This window comes from Cyphomyrmex costatus, unplaced genomic scaffold (genome assembly GCF_001594065.2).
Source record: "Cyphomyrmex costatus isolate MS0001 unplaced genomic scaffold, Ccosl1.0 scaffold164, whole genome shotgun sequence".
Lineage (NCBI taxonomy): Eukaryota > Metazoa > Arthropoda > Insecta > Hymenoptera > Formicidae > Cyphomyrmex > Cyphomyrmex costatus.
The window spans coordinates 1,436,842-1,454,656 of NW_017275653.1; the positions used below are offsets into that span (position 1 = coordinate 1,436,842).

The 17,815-nt window shown below is 31.4% G+C and overlaps 3 protein-coding genes across 3 annotated transcripts in view; 2 read left to right on the forward strand and 1 right to left on the reverse strand.

Moving 5' to 3' along the window:
* Positions 1–5,361, forward strand: part of LOC108771650 (odorant receptor 46a-like) — a 6,590-nt gene extending 1,229 nt beyond the window's left edge. Inside the window, exons 3-7 of the mRNA XM_018536990.1 lie at positions 365–840; positions 1,053–1,157; positions 4,098–4,478; positions 4,950–5,105; positions 5,308–5,361. Coding sequence (XP_018392492.1) covers positions 365–840; positions 1,053–1,157; positions 4,098–4,478; positions 4,950–5,105; positions 5,308–5,361 — 1,172 coding nt within the window. The remainder of the gene's footprint in view (positions 1–364; positions 841–1,052; positions 1,158–4,097; positions 4,479–4,949; positions 5,106–5,307) is intronic.
* Positions 5,362–8,500: 3,139 nt separating this feature from the next.
* LOC108771651 (odorant receptor 94a-like) lies at positions 8,501–11,765 on the forward strand. Its single transcript, XM_018536991.1, has 6 exons — positions 8,501–8,604; positions 8,775–9,028; positions 9,466–9,851; positions 10,204–10,308; positions 11,082–11,237; positions 11,677–11,765. Exons 1-6 carry the CDS (start codon positions 8,501–8,503, stop codon positions 11,728–11,730), a joined length of 1,059 nt encoding a protein of 352 aa, XP_018392493.1. The 3' UTR covers positions 11,731–11,765.
* A 165-nt stretch (positions 11,766–11,930) lies between these two features.
* Positions 11,931–15,849, reverse strand: LOC108771668 (adenosine deaminase CECR1). The gene is made up of 4 exons (XM_018537012.1): positions 15,429–15,849; positions 13,974–14,565; positions 13,418–13,738; positions 11,931–12,615 (listed from the first exon to the last, which is right to left on the reverse strand). The coding sequence occupies exons 1-4, from the start codon at positions 15,727–15,729 to the stop codon at positions 12,231–12,233; spliced, it is 1,599 nt and encodes a 532-aa protein (XP_018392514.1). The 5' UTR covers positions 15,730–15,849; the 3' UTR covers positions 11,931–12,230.
* Positions 15,850–17,815: the final 1,966 nt, after the last annotated feature.

Here is a 17,815-nt window from a genome sequence, read left to right on the forward strand (position 1 = left end):
ACAAGACACACACACACAAGACACACACACACACACACAACACAAAATTTTGATAGATACTAATAAAGCATATATCAATAAATTTTAATAAAAAATAAACTAAAATTAATTAAATTTGAAATTAATATTGTTTAACATTAATATTATGTTAGAATGTAACTTGTATTTTTATTCTTACTAATTTTATATTTTATATTCTTATCTATGATGTACTTTTATGCTAAGAATATGTATTTAAGAGTGTACAAACTCTCTCTCTCTCTCTCTCTCTCTCTCTCTCTCTCTCTCTCTCTCTCTCTTTTTCTCTCTTTCTCTCTCGAATACACGTATGTTTTTAATATTTATTAAAATATATTTACCATAGCCAAGTGGTGTGTCAGAACTTTCATGACTATATCTCAAGCAACTTGCATAGCTCTTATTCTCGCTCCCATCGTTGGACCCCAAAATACTGACAGACCTCTGCCGTTCAAGACATATCTGCCATACTCGATATCTGGTTTATATCCATATTTGGCAACCTACCTTCAGCACATAGGCGCAATATTTTATGGAGTACTACTCAATGTCTCGTTCGATTCCCTCGTCTACGGCTTCACCCTTCACGTCTGTGGACAAATTGAGCTGCTATGTTATCGTCTATCCAAGATCTACAAGGCTCATCCAGAACAGTGCCAAATTAATACGGACAAAGGCGCGATGATCAGCGAGTGCGTGAGACATCAGTTATACGTACACGAGATCGTGCGCAGGATACAATCGTTGTTTGTGTGGACCGTGACGATTTTATTCATTTTCAGCATGGTGACCCTGTGCACCAGTATTTTCCAAATGTCCAAGGTCGCGTAAACTGAAATCCCTACAACGATCCTTACGATTAAGTCCTAACAATTCAATCAGCGCCTCCGAAATTTTTCTAATATTATTTTAAATATTTTTTTTATATAATAGATAAAAAAATCATCGAAAAAAAGCGTCGTTACTGCTGAATATCTAATTTACAATGCATGTAATGGTACTCCACAAATATACTGAATTAATTTTTCTTGCAGAAGAAACTTCTCAGCGTCGGATTTCTCTCATTAACTTTATACCTCGGCTGTATGCTGTTTCAAGTGTTCTTTTACTGCTGGTATGGAAACGAGCTACAATTAAAGGTAATTATAAATTGCAAATAATAATTCAGTAAACTCAATTTTAACTTCTAACTTGTAATGGAATCTTGAACGATATGTATGAAATATAATATGAAATACATATGTATATAAACTCATAGAACGATCTAATCTTGTAATATTTATTTATAATTTTGCTAAATTACTTATTTGTTATAAAATTGTAGATTATTTTAAATTATAAACGTTTTATTTTTCTTATTATATATTTTATATATTATTCGAGCAATTGGACGACAGCCACAACGCAAGATCGCAAAAGTCTATGGTTCGTAATGGCTACTAGTCAAAAGGGATTGAAACTGTCTTACTATGGAATTTTTAATTTGGCTCTCGACACTTTCACTTGGGTAAATTTGTGACGATAATTCACTTTGTATAGTCTAGTGACAGTAACAAAATAATAGTCAACAATTCTTCCCTTTGCAGATTTTAAAAACGTCTTATTCTGCCTTTAACGTCTTACAACAGACGTCGATGTAATTAGACCTAAATTATAAAAAGAATTATAGATTATATAAAATTATGTATTTTCTTACAATCGTGTATTTTAGATATGTATATATACACGTGAAAGTTCTTTAAAATAGAATTGTCTCTGAATTATTATTATATCTTTACTGAACAGTATTTCACACAGGATAATATTTCACAAGTGTTAAAATAAGTAGATGTGTGGTTCTTATTATTTTTTATTCAACAATATTAAATTAAAGCAGTCAATTAGACCTACTAGATAGATATTTTAGCGCTAACATAATACTTATTAAGATATTAAAGAATCTCATCAATATATCTGCTCTTTATGCCTAACTGCCAGTAATTTTCATTTGCTATATTAATATTATTATAGTAATTTTATTTATTAAGTAGTTTTATTAAGTAGTTTTATTTATTGCAATTGTATTTTTTTTACAAAGCAGACCTGGTTTTGAATTACGATAATTTTTAAATTATACAAAGAAGAGTGATATTTATCTTCATCTATCGCTTTTTGTTTTGTTTTGAAAGCATTATTTTACATGTATATCACGATATATCTGCAACAAATTATAATGCTTTTGTGCAATAATGTTCAACATTTTTTTCGATTCGTTCCATTTAACGAATTAGCTAAACAGATCAAATTATTATGTTACTTATTAGAAAAATAAAACGTTATCCCGAGTAAAAATTTTATATATGATTATATATGAATGTTATGTATAAACATATATGATATTTGTCTCTATATGACCAAACATGAACATACATGATTACATATGCCGCTATATGTATATGAGACTATATATGATTGTATATGACTATATATGGCCATATATGTTAGTATAATACTGAACATACATATAATTCTATATTTTATTATAAATATGTAATTTAGTACTTTCTGAAAAAAATTTAACTTTATACTAAATTTCTTAATAATTATTTGTTTGATTAAAAGAATAAGATACACATATGCACTACAATAATTAAATTAATGTTAATCAGTCTTAATCGATTTGCAGTTATAAATAATATAATTATTCGGGTAGTTTGTGAAAACTTTTTTACCTCTTTTTTTAACTCTTTTTTACCTCTTTTTTTTCGTTTGTGAAAAGTTTTTTACCTCTTCCATTTTCAGGCTATACAGTTTATCAGTTACGTAGCACGTATTGTCTATATCTTTCATCGGTTTATTACTATTTCCTGTATCTATATTTCCCCGCAGATATTTAATATCGCACAACAGAAGTTACTCAACAAATTCTTGTTTTGCGGGGACACGCAATGGTCTTACGTTAAAAGCATATTATTTAAAGACAATTTCTTTACAGTGAATGAAATATATGCGATATTATGAAAGGGTTCTGATAACAGACCAAGGCGACTCGATCGAATTAAAATTTAATGTTTGACAACGTTGTACTCTGCATTACTAATGCAGCTCGTATTGACGGAATGTTGTCGTAAATTTTATTGCATGATAGAGAGAAAAACGGACTCATACAATATTAAAAAGACGAAGAAAATTTTGCGACGACGGAAACGGGACAAAAATAAGATCGACAATTACGTGAGAATAATACGTGTATGACGATATGGACATTCTACCAGTAAACTTTAAGGCTCTGCGTTTTTGCGGCGCATGGAAAGAGCAGCAGGACGATAATATGTGCGTTGGTTTTTTGCGTCTTTGTTATAGGTATGTCATATACATACAATTATACTAATTCAAATATATAATAAAACTAATACAAGATACAACATTTCTTGCATCGGTTTATGAATTTTATTATGTCTATGTGGCTTTCCTTTTCCTCGTCAATTTATTCATCGGTTGTTTAAAGCGGTGGATATCTGTAGGTATGCGATTTTTCTCTTGATATACGAATTTACGATACTCGATGTAATAGAGGTAATTCGCACGCGTGACCACATTCAAGAATTGACCGAAGGACTCTTCATGGGGTTGACTTTCTTAACACTGTGTGTGAAGTACGCGAATTTTTTACTACGGAAAAACGAGCTGTCGGATTTATTGGATTGTCTACGCGTAAAAATATGCCAGCCAAGAAATTCCATAGAAAAACTAATAATAGAAGAGCACAGCCGCAGAGGTACTAGAATAATTTGTGGATACGTTGCATGCATATTGCTTTACATAAATGTTATGTATTACAAAACATAATAAATAAGTATCAAAGATTATTAACGATGAAGGCAATCATGAGTAAACAATCATCTATTTAAATGTATCATTTCTTGTTAACAGCATATTGAGTCATATTGAGTTATACAGCATCTTTCAACTGATTGATTGCTTAATAGTTGTTGAATTATGCTAATAAGTAGTTAATTATAAACTATAAATTAAACGTAATTTGATGACAGTGATCAACATAAAATTTTGCTGAATAAAAAATGTTTGTAACAGCTAAGTGGAGTACCATGTCGTTCTTGATGATATCGTACGTGACCGGGCTCGGCTTTATCATCACGCCAGCTCTAGGATTACTCAAGGGAGGCAAGCGCGTGCTACCTTTAAAGACATACATTCCGTATTCCGTGTCAAATCTACTTCCATATTTAGCTACGTATCTGCAGCAATTTTTGGCGGTATTCTACGCAATAATGCTTAACGTTAACTTTGACTGTCTCGTTTATGGCTTCACGATTCAAGCCTGCGCACAAATCGATCTGATATGTTGCCGATTGACAGACAGTTTGAGGAATATTGGCGATATTGCTTCCGGGCGGGAGTCGGAAACAAACGCCTCGATCGTGGAATGCGTCAAACATCATTTGCTCGTGAGCATTCTGGTAAAGAAAATACGAGGATTGTTTATATGGACAGTAATGATATTCTTCTTCTTCAGTCTGCTCATCGTATGCACCAGTATCTTCCTAATATCAAAGGTATCGCCAGAGAGACGTTTGTGTATCTTCAACTATGCGACGTACATTTATTTCTTGCAGAAGAAACTGCTCAGCTTTGAGTTTCTTTCAATGTTCCTATATTTAAATGGTATGCTGCTTCAATTGTTTTATTACTGCTGGTACGGAAACGAGCTTGAGTTAAAGGTAAACAAGCGTAACATCGAAAATGATATATGTGTATAAAAACTTAGCACTTTTGAAGAAATAGATTAGAAATAAAATATAGTTCGGAGAAACACCTTGCGATCATTATTTATCTGGCACTGGAAATAATTAATACTCGTATCTCCGTACGAAGAAATATTATATGATTATATCGGTTGGCTAATGCTTTGCAATTTTTTTTTTCCGCAGAGTAAAGATATTGCGACCACTATTTATTCCTGCGACTGGACCATGGCGACGCCGCGAGAACGCAAATCGCTGATGCTGATTATGATAAGCAGTCAAAAAGGAATAATGTTTTCTTATCACGGAGTATTTGCGTTATCTCTCAATACTTTTGCTTGGGTAAGTAAATGATGAAAGTATGTATAATATAAATCTTACGTACATTACGTGTACTGTGAGATTTATACAGTATAATAATTATTACGGCAAAATGATCTGCGCAATCAGCTAAGACAGAAACGCAATTGCATAAATTAACATGAATATAAATAGATGTCTCTTGAACGATTCGTAATAGTGATGTAATATCTTGTTTCTGTAGATTTGCAGAACTTCTTACTCAGCTTATAATCTCTTGCAACAAGCATCAAATTAATCAACTGTCGGATTATATGTAATGGAAAAATATTTATTTTGCAGTTCTTATATATGTATTTTATATTGTACAAAACGTAATATATATATCGCAATATTTTTTTAAAGAATCTAGGATTTCAAAGAATATAGATATTATAATAACAGGATATTTATCGTAACTGATTAGACACATAACAAAAATTTTCACGCGATCATCGGATAAAAGAATGTATGGATGAGATATAGTAATGAAACGTAGAATTCTAATAAAAATGTTATTTGATTGAAATGCAATAATTCTGTAAAATTCATACACATTGTTGGTGCATTTTCACTAAAAACATAGAAGAATGCAAGAATGTTTCAAATTAGATAAAAAATATTGTCTATTATTCTTATTATTATTATTATTAGAATATTTTCGGATAATATGTCATTCCGTTATTCTGTCGGAAATTTCATTTCATTTTTATTAATAACTAGAGAAGAAATTTTTACTCGTATTATAATAATAAGGCGAAGAAGCACTTTGTTCATTTTCTATTTCTAGTCGTCATTAAGCTACTTTGACCAGTTTGGTTACAAAGTTGTCCCATTTAATTTGTCATTTGCACAGTGCTTTCCTTTTTTCTCGTCTACTGTTAGGTCAACGAATTCGCCAGTTGCTTGAAACGTCTGACAATCTGAATTGGCATTCAAATATCCATAAAAACCTCGTAAAAGTCGTACATCAATCTTTGGAGTCTTAGAGTCCGGGTTCATTATAGAAGATTACGACTACTGGCCATCCTAGTTCGAATAAATTGATCGTAAGATGATTCTGCATATCCTCTATCGAGAATCTGATTCGCGAAACAGGACAAACATTCATCACGATATTTAAATGCGCAAACTTCCATAGAAGTGAATATTTCGTTATCGCGATTGTTGTTTGAAATTGATTTGCTGTATATCAATTAGATTGAAATATTTTAAATAAATGTTTTATCTGCCATAATTTATAAAACTTTATAATAAAAATTTAGATAAGGCAAAATAATTTAAAATAAATAACAAATAAATTGTTTTCTGTGTACAATCTCTTAATTATTTTTTATTAATATATTCTAACTTATATCTCCTAATTTTCTTTCTTAAGAGTATTTGCTTTATTTATTAATACCCAATGCATTTGGAGTTGAATAAATTTTCAGATAATATTATAATTGATTTTATATTAGCCTTTATTAGAATTAAGTAAAACAGAATAGAATTTATCCACAAAATCGTACATTCTCTGTTTTGTTGTGAAAACATTTCCCTATATTATGTAGCAACGTACTTGTAACAAATTTCAACATTGTTTTATGTAATAACGTTTATTTCCACTGAATCATTCAGTTTCGCAAATTATTTCACAGGCAAATCAAGTTCTATCTGTTGTCAATTAAAAAATATTAAACGAAATTTTATACGTATAAATGCGAATGTATAATTCGCATTAATTTTGGATAAATACAAAGACATTGCAAATAATATTTATTTTAACGATTAAACATTGTAAAGAAACAAGTCTTTGAAGTTCATTGTGACAGCTAAAAAGGAATAACTTTTGCCACTGTAGAATATTTGTGGTATCTCTAAATATATGGGTGTAAAACGTTATGAAATATGTCAAATTTATATCGTTGAAACAATCTATTAAATATCCATATTAATATTAAGAATTAAATTAATTTAAACTGATTAATTAATTGAGATGTAAAAAGAAAGTATTTAAAGTATTTAATATTATAATAGTGTAAATATACATAGTTTTGTTATCTCCGTGATTTTTAAGTCTTAATCAATTTTTAATCTTCTATACGGCAAATTTCGAATTAATAACATCACGTATATTGTAAAAAATTAAAAAATGTACTTTGTACGTATATTCTACATATATTTAATATAGACAAGAAATGCAAGATGTAATTAGTATAACTTTTTTTTGGAGGGTAAACAAATGAAAATAACGGGTGGACAAACGTGGACAAACAGTGGACAAACGAATGCAATAATGATTTTAACAAAATTCGCATTTAGGGGTGCCTACTTCTCAGAGCTGCTCTGAGTAGTCGGCACTCCTAAATGCGAATTTTGGTAAAATCATTATTGCATTCGTTTGTCCACTGTTTGTCCACGTTTGTCCACCCATTATTTTCGTTTGTCCACCCTATTATTATTATATTTTTCATAATAATGAAAAATAATCACTTGGGGGTACTACAAACTTTTTTTTAGTATAACTTTTTTTTGGAGGGTGGACCAATGAAAATAACGGGTGGACAAACGTGGACAAACAGTGGACAAACGAATGCAATAATGATTTTACCAAAATTCGCATTTAGAGGTACCGACTTCTCAGAGCTGCTCTGAGAATTCGGCACTCTTAATAGTACTTTTTAAAAAAATTTAATTTTATGTATCACATTTTTATATAATTATTTTTTACACTAAAAAGGATAAAATACGGGGTTCTAAACAATAAAGCTGTAGTTTTAGTGCTTAAATAATTCTGTGTAATGTGAATTTATATACTATGTGTTCAATCCTGCATACTGCGCGAATTAAATTTCAATTTTGAAACGCAATTCTAACAGATGTTAGAATTGCGTTTCAAGACTGAAATTTTAATCAATTTGAGAACAGTTCATGAAAAACTTCTTACCTTCTCCACTTTCAGACTATGCGGTTTATCATTTACGTATATAGAACTAGTCTATACCTTTCGCCAATCTATTATACTATTTTCTATGTCTCTGTTTTCCTGCGGATATTTAATATTACATAACAGAAAAGTTGTTCAACAAATTCTTATTTCGCGAGACACGCAACAATCTTATGTTAAAAGCATACTATATAAAAATGATTTGCTTTCTTCGTTGAACGAAACATATGCGATATTGAAAAAAGGCTCCGATGAAACGAACTATTCGATCGTATTAAAATTTAATGTGCGGTTGACAACATTGTATGGCATTACTAATGCAGCTCGTAATAATGGAATGTTATCGGAAATTTTACCTGATAAAGAAATAGAATCGAACTTATACAATATTAAAAGACGAAGAAAATTTTGCGACAACTGAAACGAGACAAGAATAAGGTCGACGACTACGTGAGAATAATATGTCGATATGGATATTCTACCAGTAAACTTTAGGGCTCTGCGTTTTTGCGGCGCATGGAAAGAGCAAGAGGACAATAATATATGCGTCAGGTTTTTGCGCATTTGTTACAGGTATGTGTGTTATATACACGAAGCAGTTGTATTAAAATATACGATAAAAATTGTGTGTGCGATATATACAAAACGTTTCTTGCATCGGTTTGTGAATTCAGCCATGTCTGAGCCTTCTCTTTTCCTCGTCAGTTTATTCATCGATTATTTAAAACTGTGGATATCTGCAGGTACGCAATTTTTCTCTTGATATATGAGTTTACGATATTCGATGTAATAGAAGTGATTCGCACGCGCGACCACGTTCAAGAGCTGACCGAAGGACTTTTCCTGGGACTGACTTTCTTAACGTTGTGCGTGAAATACGCGAATTTTTTGCTGCGAGAGAGTGAACTGTCGGATTTGTTGGATTGCCTGCGTGTAAAAATATGTCAGCCTAGGAATTCCACGGAAAAGTTGATAATAGAACAGCACAGTCGTAGAGGTACTCAAGATACATATTCGCAGATACATGTGTGTATGCATATTTCTTTACGTAAATGTTATGTATCATGAAATGTGTATCAAAGATTATTATTAATGATCGAGACAATTGAGAATAAATAATCACCTGTTAAATATCATTTAATTAATTATAAATGTTATGTAACTTTAACAAATAGTAAAATTCTGTTAAAACATTGCGTTTTAGCTTTTCCATCTTTTTTTTTATTTAACATAAAGTATCAGACATATTGGATTACAAAAACATAATAAATGTTCAATTAAAAAAATTATATATTATTTAAAATTAATTGTGAGTTGATAGTGAACACGCGTTCTTAATTTCTTCCTAATCGGACTCGTAGAGAAACAAAAGATAGAAGATTAATAAAATATTTAGTTTTAATTGGAGTTTACTGGAAATCAAATGTTTAACAGCTAAGTGGAGCAGTATATTGTTCATGATGATATCGTACATGACCGGATTTGGCTTCATGATTACGCCAGCTCTAGGATTACTGAAGGGGGGCGAACGCGTGTTGCCGTTGAAGTCGTACATCCCATATTCTGTGTCAAACCTCCTTCCATATCTAGCTACGTATCTGCAGCAATTTTTGACCTTATTCTACGGAATAATGCTTAATGTTACCTTTGACTGTCTTGTTTATGGCTTCACAATTCAAGTTTGTGCGCAGATCGAGCTGATGTGCTGCCGCTTGACAGACAGTTTGAAGAACTCCGGTCGTATTTCTTCCGGACGAAATCAGGAAACAAGCGCTTCGATCAACGAATGTGTCAAACATCATTTGCTCGTGAGCATTCTGGTAAAGAAAATAAGAGGATTGTTCATATGGACAGTAATGATATTCTTCTTCTTCAGTCTGCTTATTGTATGCACCAGTATCTTCCTAATATCAAAGGTATTGCAGGAAAAATATCTTATAATATAAATAAAGTTAAAGGACTCTTATTATAAATAAATAATATAATGAAAATAAAGGGCAAGTAAGAATCAAATTTAAAATTTTTTATATTTATGATGTAAAACATTTAATATATAGATAAAATTGGATAATATGACATTTTCGGCACCACGATTGTCTTTAAGTATTTCAATAAATAACAAAAGACATTTTACGTATCCTCGACAATGCGACGTACATTTAATTTTTGCAGAAGAAACTACTCAGCTTTGAATTTCTTTCAATGTTTCTGTATCTGAGCGGCATGCTGCTTCAACTGTTCTATTATTGCTGGTACGGAAACGAGCTTGAGTTGAAGGTATATAAGTGTATAGTTGTATAAATAATATATAAAAACTTAGCATCTTTTAAGAAACACTTACATGAAAAACAGAAAGTTTTTAAAAATTTTAAACCTAATCTACAATGTGCTCATTGTTTCCCGTTACTAGCTTTTTACCATTTTTTATTTATTGCCTTTTAGCTTTTTATCTTTCTTCTGTTGAAGAAAAAATTCGAGCGTCAAAAGAGATAAGAAACGCGTTACAAGAAGCACAATTGTAAAATAGTAGTGAAATAGGATAAAAGGATGAAAGGTAAAAAGCAAGAAATAGGAAGCAAAGAATCAGAGATGTGCAAAAAGGATTGGCCAATCGCGTGCAAAAATAATTTTACAGTCCTAAAAGTATATTATATAGTTATTTGTGTATCTATAGATCAATTAAAATGAGAAGACAAGAAAAAAAATTGTGTAGATATGTGTCAATAGAAATAGAAGGAGAACAATTTTAATGAAGACGTAGCCAACACTCAGGAAGCGATTTTATCGCATTTGTTCCGTCTAAGTAAGTAATAAGTATAATACGTTGGATCTTGGCTGGTTTCTGGATTTGACCACCAATATGCTACGCATGCGTTAGTGCTTGCTTGAGCATGCCTCTACAAAGAGCATATTGTAGATTAAACTGTACGATTCAATAAAGAAATAACTTACGACGATTGTTCGAATATTATCTCGCAATGAGTTAATATCTCCATATAAACAAATATGTATCTAATATCGATTAATCGCTTTGAGAATTTCCTTCACAGAGTAAAGACATTGCGACAGCTGTTTATTCCTGCGACTGGACAATGGTGACACCGCGAGAACGCAGATCGTTGATGCTGATTATGATATGCAGTCAAAAAGGAATAATATTCTCTTATCATGGAGTGTTTGCGTTATCTCTTAATACTTTTACTTGGGTAAGTAAATCAAAATAAATGGAATATATATATTTATGGAATGTATATTATAAATGTGTTTCACTTGACGCTCGCAACGCTGGCATTACTTCATTCTTATTGTTTATCAAATGTTAAACAAGGACAAAATAATAAATGTCGCGAGAGTTGTGAACGCCAAGTATATTAAGGCTCAGTTTTACAACTTATAGAACGCTTAATTTATTCTTTATCTTTTTATTATAATTTTATTAGATGAGAAATAAGTTGAATTTAAGAGTTAACCGTGATGAGTTGTGAAACTGGGTCTATAGCTAAGTGTATTGTAAAATTTATGTGATACAAAAATGAGGTAGTATTTGTATTTATAGTTAAGTAGAAGCCAATTCCGTAAATTAACATAAATATAAATAAACATTTTTTAGACATTTCACAGTAATACAACATCTTATTTCTGTAGATTTGCAGGACTTCTTACTCAGCTTACAATCTCTTGCAGCAAGCATCAAACTGATCAATTATTTCATTAAATGTAATGAAAAAATAATATTTATTTTATTTCGTAGTTTTTAAATCTTATTATACAAAACATACCGGTGCAGTATTTTTTCCATTTAACCATTATAATAGATTTTTTTCACAATAAATATATATTAATTTTTTTTTAGACATATTATAAACGTTTTCACGCAATGCATTATTGAGATGCATCATTAAAAAATTTAATGAGGCACATAGCAATTCACATATCAAATTCTTAGATAAGAAGCCTATAAGATAAAAATTCCATTATACATATATAGTTTTGATATTTCATTAAAAATGTGGAAGAACGCGAAAAGTTGTAAAATAGATCAAAATTGTCTCTAAATAGTTTTAGTCTCTAAATTGTCTTCTGAGATATTGTCGAATTATATGGCACCTGCTGTTTTGTTGAAAATATTTTTTTATTTTTGGTCATATCAACACGAAAAGAGCTAGACTTTTCGCATTTGCTGTTTCGATTCGTCGTCATTAGGCTGATTTTGCCAGTTTACTCACGAAGGCATCCCATTTCACTTGCCATTGGCTCAACGCTTTCTTCTTCTCTCGATCGTTCAGACTACTGTAGATCAGAGAATTCATTGCTAATTGCTTGAGACTCCTGAGATCTGAATTGGCACTCATAATACCCATAAAGGCCTCGTAAAAATCATAGGTCAACCCCTTGGCACCCCAAAGTGCGGGATCATCGTTGGAGACTACCACTGGCGATCCCTTTGCGAATAAACTAGCCGCAGGGTGATTTCGCATGTCCTCGACAAGACCGAGAACCTGGTTTGAAATGGGACAGACTTCCACCGCTATATTTAACTGCTGCACAAACTTCCATACGAGCGGGTGCTTGGTTAACGCATATCTGTATAGAGAAATATCATCGATGTTTAAAATCAATTTGCTATATTAATCCTAGCTATACTCTTTTTTCTATCTTTGGTATACACTCCTGAGTTCTTTAAAACTCTATCAATATTTGTTACCGTAACTTTCGTAAAATGGACACATTTGAATTAATTTTTTTTTCAATTGATAAAGAATTGATTAAGGAACAAGCCCATAATGTGTAAAAGTTAATAGAATTAAGAAGCTTCAACATATATACGTAGGTTTAAAGAAAAAGAAAAGTACAGAAACACGAAAAAATTTTGATTATTAACAAATTGCAGTTTTTGGGACTAGAGTTAAATAAACTATAGAGTATTTTAGATAAATGTTTGATATTTCATAACTCATTTTACAAAATTTTGTAATAAAAAAAAATATATATATGTAGAGAGAGAGAGAGAGAGAGAGAGAGAGAGAGAGAGAGAGAGAGAGAGAGAGAGAGAGAAGAGAGAGAGAGAGAGATAAGGTAAAAAAGGTTTCAAAATAATTCTAGATAAGTAAATTGCTTTTTCTATTTGACTTCTTAATTTTTAACAGTGTTTTAATTCGGACTTTTTAACACATTGAGCGCTGACCAATTTTTATAGGTGTATTGCAGGAGCCGAAGCTTGAAACTATCCAATGTTTGAAAATTGTTATTTTTTTAATTTTGAGAACCTTGATTAGTTATTTTAATATATTGCTGAAAATCACGGAAATCTGTGGCACACGGTGTGTGTCGCCGCGACGCTCAACGTGTTAATTTTTAATTTCTTTTAAGTATTTGCTTTATTTACCCGTGGCCAATGCGTTTGGTGTTGAGCATGACAGCGTCCAAGAGATTTAAATCGGTAGATTCTCCGTTCCAATTGGTCTCACCGGAATGGAAAAAGAACGGAATGCTCGGATCAACGCTTTTTAATTTATCGGCAAATTCGATGAGGGGTTTTCCTTTATCCTCCTGGCCAACCAAGTCAAAACCAACTATAAAATCCGGGAAGCGTTGCTTTAACTGCGTCAATGTTTTCAGATAATAGTCTAATCTATTCTGGTCTGCACCACGATGTGGCGCATATATAACTTTAGCGCCGATGAAATCAGGATGATCCTTCACAAACCTGTCGCACCCATTATTATATGTTATCTCAATCACATTATTTCTCGGTGCAGCCACCGAATATTGAAATAACTAATAAAATAAAATAACTTATGTCAAAAAACTTCTCGAGATTAGTTTCAAAATAAGAAAAATTGTTACAATGTCACGTTTATTAATTACTACATTTATTTTACTTATTATTCTCTTATTTGAAGTTATGAAAATAAAATCAATTAAAAAAGGAAGCATCTTGCCTATCGGTGACGTCTTTCTGGATTTGTGTTTTTTCGAATGTTCCGTACGATTTGCCGTCATACGTATCGTCAAATGTTGATAACGTCGATCGTATTTCCGCGTACATTACGTTGTCCTCGTAAAGTTCCTGTAGATTGCGATAAAAGAGATCTTCAAGGACCGGTCGGTATGATAAATAATCCATGGAACTGAAAATGCGATTAAACTTCTCCCATGCCTTATCAACGGTACTGTAAACGCTATTGGGATTTTCCGTAACCATAGTGAATGATCGCTTGATCTTTTCGTTAATATCTTTGGCCCGAATCGGATCTTTCCGTACATCGCTCAATAATTTCCAGCGGCAATTGTTGTCAGGCTTCTTAAAAAACTTAAGTTGCACAGTGTCATTCTTATCACATACGTACAAGTTCTTGCGATAAGTTAAATTGTTAAATCGATAGTCGAACGAAGCCATGGCAGAATCGTGAGCGTGGAGAACAGCACCTTTAGGCATGTCGCGCAATATTTTGAACACCTCAGACTTCTCAATCTTTGGTATCACTTCCATAAAATTATACGACGGCAAAAAACTGTTGCCAGTTATAAAACCTGCAGAAATATCAAGATTCCAGTATTATAAATTAATCAAACAAGGAAAATGTTAGAATTATGCAAGGTCGCAAACTTAGAAATCCTCGTTAATATTAATTTTTTCATTATGCCTTTATAAGCCAAGTTCTAAGTATATTGATTTTCTGTTAATAGATGTTTTTCAATAAAAGATATAATTAACATAGTGTAACACAGAGACTCATTTTATCCTTATTTAGCATTAGCAAACGTTAAGAGTATAGTGTTTCATTGTATTATACTTTGTTGATTGTGCTTTTGCTAAAAAATTTAATATGTAAAGTATCTTTTTTGTGAACATTATATCACTGAGCATCGCGTCCGACAAGTTATTTGTCATATTCGCGTCGTAAAAGCGGATATTCTCACGTTTAATTCATACAGTGATTCAAGGTTTGTGCATAATCGTTGATAACGTGCAGCTGACAAATCATTAATCTATAATATGATAGCTGAGAAGACGCATGTTTCTCAACGTAATTTAAAGGGTCAAATTATCGAAGTTAAATAATGTAAGTGTATGCTGTAAAATAAAAGTTTTTTTAAATAAAAATTTTGAACATAGCTATTAGTTATGATACGTTCTATGAAAGTATTATAATGCGATAAAAATGACTTTATATTAAATGAAAATTCTTTTTAATTTTCTTATTGCAAAATTTATTTCAGAATGACGTCTACGAATTTGTTTCATTTGAAAAAAAAAAAAGAATATAAAATAATTTTAAAGTGTCAATCTTTTTTTTGAACTTATTTAATCGCGGACAAGACAAGCGCGATGGTCAGTCGCGAATTGATCTCATTTGCGCGCGAACTAACGATTGTAAGTGAAAGGATCGAACCGTCGTAGATTTCTCGACATTTTGCCTTCATTAGAACATCATTGGCCTTGGACTCGATGGGACTAAGTTCTAAATCACCGCCCAGCGATTCTCGCTTTTCATCCAACAATAGTTTTCGTCGTAATTGCAAATACGGTTCCCGTTGCCAAGGTTTCTGCATGTGCTGTTGTGTCGCTGTCGTGATATCACGCGGGTGCTCATGTGTCTCGTGGTGGTGGTGTTCGTGGGTCTCGTGGCGGTGTCCGAAAATCGCCTGACCATAGATCAGGATCGCCAAAATGAATAAGAATGCTTTAGCCATGGTCGTGGAAAATTGTTGCCGCAAACGTCGTTATCAAATCTTGATTTAGCGATGCAGCAGCGTGCGCCTCGTTGGAATGTTATGCGCGGTCTTGCGTGATCATGTGATCGACGCGGTCGCTCGATCTCCACTGAATGACTTACCATAGGAACCACCATTATACATAGAAGGAGGAACCTGACCGATAAATTCATTGGCACTCATTGACCACCTGCGTTGTTGACGATCAACGCCATGTGTGTTTATTAATCATTCATATAAATCAATTTAAATAAATCAAGCGTTGTGACAGGAGTCCAAACGCGCGATTGGTTTAATATTTTATGTAAATTCATGTAAATGTATTCAGATTTTAATAAATGAAATTTCTCGCTACAACTGACATATTTGGCACGGTGATAAAAAGATATTCATGTATGCAGCGTAGGTATTAGGAAGAAAAGAAAGACCGTTTATCTTTCGCTACAGATTTGTTGACTGATTTGGAATCGTTTTACCCCACGGTAAAGGAATTTAAAATTGGTAATGAAGAGTGTGTCCCACATTAATTGAACATTTGTCTATAAAGGCGCTTTCAGAGATGTGGCCAATACATATGCCAACTTAGCTGTAAAATATTAGCTTACATTCAATATAAATTATAATTATATATGTATGTTATGTGCATATATAATGTTTGTTAATGTTGGCGAACGTTAGCCATATCACATCTGGAGGTGCCTTAATAAGTATTGAGCGTCAAAGCATTCTTCATCGATTATTTTATTTTTTTAATACACATTAATCAAACTATTGTTTCATTCATCTAGAGTAAAAGAAAACGTTATGAATGATCAGATATATATTTTCTTTTTGAATTTTTCGTTTATCTCATTAACAAAAAAATGTGTAAATTTTATGTATATAACATATAAAAATTAATCTGTAAGAAATAAATAAATTTTAAAACAGCATCACGATCAATACTAGATTACATTATAAAAAAAGATGCTTTCTCCAAAACCTGCACCTCTCACCGCGATAAAAAACAAGATTTTTTTCCAGTCTGATATACATCGAATAATAAATTACCATAATGATCGCCTAAAGCAAATATAAAACATATGCCGACGATAAGATAGATGATGCTAATAAAACAATATAAAATGCACGTAATAAAGTGAAATTAATCAAAAATATAAATAAATATTTAATTAATGCAAATACTAAGAAATATAGAGTATGGACTGCGCCATCCGTGTGTAAAATTGATCGACAAAATAAAAAGAAATAAGAAGTCGGCGACCAGCCTATTTCTTCTATCTCTGTATGCTCCTTTCTTCTCATTTTTTACCACATTTGATGTACTATTTACAAACAAATGGTGCAAATCCATGTTAGTATAGTACAAATGACAAACAATGCATATATAATATATTCGAGTTATCATTGAGTTTAATCATTTAATGATACAATAAATTAAACATATAATTTTATACGATTGTAAACTTTAAACTTAATTATAATCTTTTTTTATAAAAAAAAATTTTTAAAAGAAAAATGAATATACATTAAGTATTATACATAAATAAGTATATTTAATATTACATTCTTCTTAAAGTAAAAGGTGCTTATTTTCTTAATAAAAGATAGTTATTAATAAACATAGTTATTTAAAAATTAACTGTTAAAAATGGATATATATGTATATATATAAAATAAATGCAAGAAGATCTAAAAAAAGTTTATTTGTAAACAATCTATTAACTCTCAGGCGCACAAGATGGGCTAGAAAAAGTCAAAACGACGTACGTCAAAATGATGATTTTTATAAAATTTGATTACTTGTTAACTTTAAGCTCAAAATAAAGTCATTTTAGTATTATTTTAATTTTTTTATTTTTTCTTATGTGTTCCTTGAGTAGTAAAGAAAAAACTTGGTGCTTCCTGGTCTTATCAATACATTTCTATTAATACATTCTATATTAATATATCAACACAGCAATGTCACCAACGTAGGAAAACTATATATATTTATTATCATTATAAACATTCATTTCTGTCTAGTTTATCGAAGAAATAATTTGAAAAATTAATTTACTGATTG